General features: G+C 37.1%; 1 protein-coding gene across 1 annotated transcript in view; it reads right to left on the bottom strand.

Annotated features, from left to right (window-relative positions):
- Positions 1-6,903, bottom strand: part of Smp_022310 (putative helicase swr1) — a gene marked incomplete at its 5' end in the record, with an annotated part of 26,939 nt that extends 20,036 nt beyond the window's left edge. Inside the window, 4 exons of the mRNA XM_018800029.1 lie at positions 1,652-1,898; positions 1,935-1,973; positions 6,694-6,834; positions 6,879-6,903. Of these exons, the coding sequence (XP_018653884.1) occupies positions 1,652-1,898; positions 1,935-1,973; positions 6,694-6,834; positions 6,879-6,903 (452 nt within the window). The remainder of the gene's footprint in view (positions 1-1,651; positions 1,899-1,934; positions 1,974-6,693; positions 6,835-6,878) is intronic.
- Between the last annotated feature and the right edge of the window lie 1,790 nt (positions 6,904-8,693).

The following is an 8,693-nucleotide window of genomic DNA, read 5'->3' as shown; positions in this document are numbered from 1 at the left end:
ATACATGCTTGTCGGCGTCCGAAAATGTTGGTCTTTCTCGACTTAAAAGCAGCATTTGACTCTGTGGACCGAGAGGTTTTGCGACAGTGTCTGTCATTGAAAGGTGTACCTCAGAAGTACATAAACCTTGTAAAGGTACTTCACTCAAACACTACTAGTCGAATCAGAGCTCATGGTGAACTGTCATCTGATTTTGCAACCGGTAAGGCTGTGCACCATCCCCATTTCTGTTTAACTTCATCATAGACCTACTGCTGGAAATAACGTTCTGGTCGCCTGAATTTTCAGTCAAACCTTTATAATACTTAATATTGATAAGTAACTTGTAAGAGACTTTTTCCAGTTAGCTATAGACAATATATACAGACAAACTGATAGTAACAACGTAGAACTTCGTACGTACGTACATCAGTTCGAGTTATCATACCACATTAGCACAGAAATGCAGTTGTCGATTCAAATCCCATAATGGTAGAGGTAGTAAAAGTATCAGCAGTAGTCGGAAAGACTAGGGTTTGATGTTATTCAAGGAGAGAGGAAAAAACGACATGAAAAATTCAGAAGATTAGAATTTGGGAAAACACAAAGAGTGCATGCAGCTGCACCACTGCAGGGAGATCAAGTGTTATGTCATTATTATTATATCATTAAAGTTTCAGGAATCAATTCTCTATATCCACCTAAAGAGAATTCGAGCTTTTCTTAAAACTTCAGCACTTAATGCTTGAAACTACATTGGGGAGGAGAGCTTTGGCTAACTTTTATGCCTTGACTAAAAAATATTTCAAGCAATGTGGTTGGTCAGTATAACTTGCTTTGTTTTGTAAGTAACGAACTTTCTCGGCTTTATAATTAGGGGGTACGAAGGTATCACTATGAGAAGTTGGAAAACCCTGATTTTAAAAAATTGGTGTACATGGACTGCAGGACCCTAAAGGAAAAAATGGAATATGAATCTGCTTTTGGTCACCTGCTACCATGGGACGGCATATCCTGACGTTACTCCACTATCTTGAGGAGTTGAGTTCTACGTCAGAGGCTCCAGGAGTGGCCTCCTAAGGAAACCTCCTGCTTCGGTCTGGATTCCAGGGCAATATCCCAGACTGGACCCAAATTTTATTTTCTATGAAGCACACGATTTTGGGTGTCTAGTACCAGATCTTATGTGAATTAAACCAATAAATAGTTAAAAGATCATACTAATGTCCAGCCAAATAACATTTGAAAGATCACTACAGACCAGTTTAGTGAGCTGACAGTTCATTCCATAAGTTTATCACCATCTTTTCTGGTGTATGATTGACTATTATACCTAAGGTAAGCTTAAAATACAAAAGTAAAAACAATTGATGTCGATAGTAAGTAGTTCAGAAATCATAAAATCCATTCGTAATCCTATTGGCCAGGCTTCAGTAGTGAGCAAACAGCTATGGGATGATAGTAAGAACAATGAATTTTGTTTTCGACAAGTACATGAATAGTCATTTCCCATCTTAACAGGCCTGTAAACATTTTATGCACCTTATCATATTTACAGAGATAAACTGATGATAAATATGAAAGAGGATTTTCAATTTTGACTGATGCGTTGACAACAAATTCCCTTCCAAGCAGATAAATTTTTCTATTCTAAAAAGAAACAAGTGCTTACACATCATCCAAAGGAACAGAAGAAAATCGTCCACGACCACGTGCTTTAGAACGCATAGTTGGTGTGAAAAACTGCTGTCCTCGCCCTGTAGAACTAACACCACACATCAAACCAACGTTGTCGTTCATAATGACGGGTGAATTCATGTCAGAAGTCGGAAGTGAGACAGATGATTCACCGATATCAGGATCTTGACCATGAATTGGTAGTGTAGTTAGAGCGTCCATATCAGTGTTTGTGTTATACACTTGAGAAATAATTTCATTAAAAAACGAATGCTTACTATTTAAATTGACTATGTAATGAGGCATACTGGACCCTTCTGAAAGACAAAAATAGATAGGAAACAATTACTATGAATAAAAACTAATGAAACAGTAAGTAAACGAATAATATTCCAAGTGAAATGAGACATCACTGAAAAAAAGTATATGAAGCATGTAAAGTAGAATAGAACAGTAATGTCGAATACAGAGTAGGATTTATTGAGCATACATCTCCACAACTTAATATGCCACATCAGTGAAACAAGTGGAAATAAGCACACCAAAGAAGATGAAAGTGATTGTAATCTATGATAGCCAAAAAACTAAACAGGAAATATAATCGAAAAAGGAGTGAAATGGGAGGGAAAAAACTATGAGACTATATCAAAGCTTAAGATTTGAAAGATGGAAAATTGAAGCATTGTTATTGCTCCAATCATTGGTCGATATTGCTGCGTGGACTTCAGCCATGGAGTCGGCACCCAACAATATGATTCAAACCAAACAGTTAGTGATTTGATGGATTGATTCCATATCTTAGTTTGGTACCTAGCTTTCTTCCAACCTAGCTTTAAGCCGTCAGGATTGCATGGAGGGGAGGTGGGATAAGTGTGTGGCACATCCGAAATATCACAACTGATAAAGATCCCCAGACTGGTCAACCGGTCTGCCATATTTAACTAGTGCTTCACCTAATGTAAGCATCGCTGACTCAGAAGTCCCATCATGAGCTGGCAATGCTTCGAAGAAAAGAGTACGAATGAAAGTATATCAAATAAGTTATTTCGAAAATTATCTAAAAGTACTACAACTACATTTAAATACTGGATTACTCATTATAAGAACACGCATGAATCTCCGGCTAGTAATTGACCTGTAAGCTTATGGGTCTTTGATGTCATATTGTCACATAGACCACATCTGCTAAAAATCGTATAGTATTTCAAAACTCTTTGTTATAACTTGTGACCGCCTGGATGCCCTGTTAATGTATAACGTGATAATACGGCCGAATAGAGAGCAGTGATTTATCGACTGGACCAATGACGCATAAAACCCGTGCGAGCAGTCTAGAGTACTTGTCGGCCCTGCTTCCTGCCTAGTCCAGCCAGTTAAGTCCAGAACACCAATAACAGCCTCTGCGGTATGAATCATTTATTTCAAGCACACTGGGTTTATATACCAAACAGACAGACCACATCGTACCATAAATAGGAAAACAACATTTGTACAAGATTTAGCCAAATGTGGCTGTGAATGTGGGAGGCAGTAATTAATAGACGGGATAACTCAAGAATGGTAAATCGTGTAATAATAGCTCATAGGTCAAAATAAAGTTTATAAAAAGAGGGATGCGAATACAAATATTTCAGTTAGTTAACAATTATACAACAGAAATATATGTATCACATTGGTCTATAAATAGTTCTCAAAAGTTACCATTCATAATTTTTATCGGGACATAACACTCTTCAAGAATAAAAACGGCAAATAGTTACCAACCTACATCAACCCCGAATCATTTGATACAATCACAATAAGTATAGACTGCCTGTATTCATTTAAATTGACTTTTTGCCCTCAAAACCGAAATCTCGAGTGCGGTTAATAAGAGACAACTTAACATCCAGATCAATGAAATTCTTACAAGTGTACAAAAACAATCGCTTAATTTAATTTGCTGAAACAGTTAAGCGAAATGAATGTCTAAATGTTAGAAATACCTCAGATACTGACTGAATAGGAAAAACAGATTAGACCTATTGACATGAACTAACTCCGCAGAGAACAAAAAGTGCCCATTAGCCCAAAACTATGACAATTTACCAAGTTTAAACAACTTTTGGCAATCTTATGTATTGTATGGACTAATTTCTGCAACATGGACTCAGGGTAATAATATGAAAGAAAATTAGAGAGACACAAGACTCATATTCATCGTGAGAATTAAAATTTCCCTCCTATATCCATACTAAATTACAAATAACTTAAAATTTGGGCTGCACAACTATAGTACATTGTATGTTGGATACTATGCTGTTAGTTAATAGTTCGTGCTAACACCTCATAGATGTCACACTAAAATACCATGAACATTTAAGAGCTAAATAAAAACATGAGTTAATATCATGTATGAAAACAAGCCTATACGGTTAAGCAATGTATTCACCAGTTCATTTTAACCAATTTTGAGTTTTTGAAATTATTGTGCACACCTCCGTAGCATTTAAAATCTGGTTATGATAAACTAATAAAACATCGCAGACATAAAGCTAATAAATACAACCAGAATTTAGGTCACATTCTGTTTATAATGACTGATACTATAATTCCCTATTTAATACGAGCACTACAGACGCTTCCGTTGTTTGGATGTAAGAATTATAATCAGACAATGTGGTACCTCTATTTTCCTGGTGAACGTATTGAAAGCACTTTTTATTTCCCTACATATTTTTGTCCTTTCAAATGGTGGGAATTAGGCGGTTTCGAGTCGTACCAATGTCTTTACTCTAGATCATGATAATTTTTTGACCTAGTGGAAAAGATTCGAAAGATTGGGTTGAATAAGTTATATACGAAATGTCTATTTTACAAAGTACTAATAGCAGTCTGAGACATGCATTGTGGAGTACGATCCCTCGAGTATCATCTTCAAGGAGAGGAATCCAAAACAACAGCCTTCTGTAACTCTACGCTTAATCCTACATATGAACTATTGGATAACCAAACATGAAAAAAGGATGAGCATTCAGTTAAAATTACTCGTCAAATGTTATTGACGCAGAGTCTAAGACAAATATGCATTAACTCAAGGTGCCACAGCACAGTACAAGATAAAGTCAACAAGATGAATAGTTAATGAGTAGAAATAACGTATCAATAAGACTGAACATTGAAAAAAATGGCTTGACAAGATAAGAAGACATATCCACGAAAGAACGCTAAAACTCAAAATTTAGAGGAAGACGATGAGTGAAAATATCTGGGACATTACGAACCAACGTATTCAACTGCTAATCTTGGTTAGGTAGTCTGCATTTACCAACATAGCTAATGAATTCACAGACTAATTCTAAGTATTGGTTATGCCTCTCTTAGCATTCTTCCAACCTACTCTAAAACTAGGTAACATCGTGCGTCGAAGTACTTAGTGGTTGGGGGTACGTAATACATGCACTAACCATATCAGATTATGAAGAACTATAGTCTCACAAGCTGATTTGTATCCTTAGGCGCCTATCGAAATTTTCTTTAACGACTAGAGCTGGACCAAACTGAAATCTATGAGGATCCCCTGTTAACAGATCATAATCAATACGGAATGGCAAATACACATCATCTCATTTTGCCCTACCACGTCAGCACAGTAAGATAAACTGAAAAGGTAAAAATGACAGTAGGATCAGTGGTGACGATAGAGACCAAGGATCAAAAAATACAATTTAAAATGAAGGGATAAAGTGGAGGAATAAAAAGTACGAAATAATGTTAAAGCTTTAGATCTAGTGGAAGGCAAAGAGTGGATCGATTTGGGCCACCATAAGCGATTTTGAGCCATGTGGCCTAACGTTTTCAACCATAGTGACGGTTATCGCGCAAATCCTAACCAAGTTATCTGCACCTAACAACACGGCTTAGACCAACAGTTAATGACCTAATCGACTGATTCCAGATATTGGTTCGATTGCTTTTAATATTCCTTCAAAATAATTCCACTCCACTCAACATAACGCATCATAGTAGGGAGTGAACTGGACTAACTCGACACAAAAAGCCCTAGTAGCTTCTTTAATGATTACTGTTCGCTGCTGATATTTTTCGGGAGACGAGAAGCAAACTTAGTTTCCGAAATGGCCTGAAAAACAGATGACAGTTGAGTAGGTTCTATTAACCATGTCTTTATTGGGTGAGGTAGTACAAAGGCAAACAAGTGGGTGTCTAAGATGGGTACAGAAAACACTTAAGATCTTGGGTTGACAACGGTATGAACAAGGAGTTGAGGAAGAGAGCATAATAGTCATGCTTATTCCACCGGTAATCTACTAACTGTTAGAAAGAAACTTCACTGATGATTACATAAAGTGCAGACTTCCAAAAAACAGCATGGATGTTTAAAATAACCACCGCTAATAATACGCATGAGGGAAAACTAGTCAAAATGCAAATAATCAACAGCATTCATGTGACACAAGGATTATGAAACAACTATTTGGCGTTTATTGACCATTGGTCGACTAGTAAGTTATGGATAGGTCAGTTTTGAGCTATCACTAACGCAGATATGTATTTCTTTGGGATGCGATATTAACACTCGATTCGTACAAACAGTTGCTAGTATGATAATCAAAGCGAAACATGATGGACGTACAGTGTGGCGACCTAATTGTATGGAATTATTGTTTAGGAAATACCAAATACTCACTGACCACCATGGAATGTTATGGATAAGTGGAGTTCATATTCTGGCCCATAGATGTTCGGCAATTTAACTATATTTTGGTGCCGTTTGATCCTATAACTATGGATGGGGGGGAAAGGATATTCCTGTCGCTTCCATGAGGTCATGCACATAAACCCTTTGAATATGCAATAATGCAAAATAATTTAGGGGAATTCAATTGGGATGAGAAGAGAAGAAGCGACAAATATTTTTACACGACGCAACTTATACTACTCATATAATTATAGTAGGGTGAAGTGAACGGGCAAAAAATCATGTCAATTTGTGACCAAAAAACGACTCATACTTAGAAATCATGACAAAATAATTACCTGCTTCGCCACCCGTATCGATATTGAAGCTAGCCAAATAGTCTGGAGCTTCAATAACAGACACCATCCTTTCTGACACTACAGTGCTGCCTTTAACATCTCGCTCGTCATCAGCTTTCGTAATCCGGTTTTCAGAACTCACTGAAGGGGGAAACAGAACATAAATTTAAAGGAATATCCATTACCAGCATCAGGATAATCATCCGTCATCAGAATGGTAAAAAAGCAATATGTCCGCGCAAAAGTTCAAACAGACTATTCAAACAAGGCTACAAAACCATGACCCAAAAAGCAGTTAAAATGATGAAAGATAAAGAAAGAAAAAATACTAGATAGGTTATCTCAACTATATTTTACATTTATGAAACATCACTCATGAGTCAAACGGTGATGCAAAGAAATTGGTTCGTTATAATTTGATTCCTTTTCTATGTAGCGCTACAAGCTAAATACGTCAAACAGTTTATAACGGTTATGGGTAGAACGAAAGAACTAATATTACGGGTTTCTGAGTTAGAAAAATTGATAATCGAAGTCAACTGGTGTATTCGTAGACTAGTAAAATCTGTAAGAGAGGTGTTGAATTATTGCCCTATTCTATGCTTTATTCTTAGGTAAACACCAAACTTTTGTTTGGAGTACTTCCATGAAGCTCATTTTATGACATCGACAGCCATTTAGATCCGAAACTGCATAGCTCTTTATGAAATTTATGTCTATCATTAAACCAATTATGTGTGAGTTCAAGCTGATTTGCATCGGTTGATTTTAGGATTAAAATTCAGAAATTATTCCTAACAGTGCGCCGAGACATCTCGAAGTAGTCAGGCAAGCACGTTTTTTACTAATCCTCTTCGATATTGCGGATTTTTCCAAACATCCCACATATCCGGGTTTTTTAAGAACTAGATGCATCACTAATACGGTTGTCGTTATACCGCAAAAATCTGGTAATATATATAACATGCCTTTTGAGATATTCAGTCAAAGCACAACTCTATGATCTTGGCAGCATTTATACGTTAGGACAAATGATTCTCTCTCTCTGTAAATCAGTGAGAGGAACACGTCCTAGACGTATGGTTTATTTGGAGCAGCATCAAGATAATCATTTTACTGGCAATGTAAGCACTAAAGAAACACCTTGACCTCTTTGACTTACCGTCGAAGAGGTTAGGCAGTTCAATAGTATGCCTCAAGAAACTCATAAATAACTAAGTAGCAACTCTCAGACGTTGCTAACAGGTCAGGGATATCCTGGACAAAAGGAGTGCTAACGTACAACTATAAAATGGATTTTGTGTTCGCTTCCTTTTTTGTCTATGGTGTTCAGCAATGAAAAATGGTCATCACCGAATTAGTTGATAAAAATGCTTGGTGAGAGTATGTGGTAGGAACTTGAAAGTAGCAGACCTATGCATAGCTATTAGTTTCGAACTTGAATCATCGTAACTCGAAGTTTCAGCTCAGGTTACCTGTTGGAAGTCGAAATTGATGATGATTTAAAATGAGTGTTCTTTTGAGGATACAACGGATATTCTAGTTTTACAACTAGCAACCAGTAGTATCTTCTATAATCGTTCGTTCCCGGCCAGAGGGAATCAGAAGTCAGACGAGAAGAGGTAGGAAATATATATTTGATACGTGACCAATATATCGAGGAACCTTTACTATAAGCTGGCTAATGAACGTAGGAGCAGTGTCCCACGCCGAGTTGAAACGTGATCTGGTGCGGATGCATGACCGAAAGCCTTCGGTTAAACAAGTCCACTTAAACAACGTGGTCAGCATCCAATGTCAAACATTTAATGAGCTATTGATTTTGGGGATTTATTTACAGCTACAGATCACTCCCCTCCTAGTGAGGTAGTGATGCCCCTAAGACGTGACCAGCCAGAAGTTTAAACCCAACGAGTTTGTCGTTGGTAAACACTCTTCTGATAGCTTGCTTCGTTAAGCAGCGTCTGGTCATCTTTCCTTAAACTAAGGGACCATCAGGT

Source organism: Schistosoma mansoni, chromosome W, assembly GCF_000237925.1.
Source record: "Schistosoma mansoni strain Puerto Rico chromosome W, complete genome".
Classification (NCBI taxonomy): Eukaryota; Metazoa; Platyhelminthes; class Trematoda; order Strigeidida; family Schistosomatidae; genus Schistosoma; species Schistosoma mansoni.
This window is presented reverse-complemented; position numbering and strand designations above follow the sequence as displayed.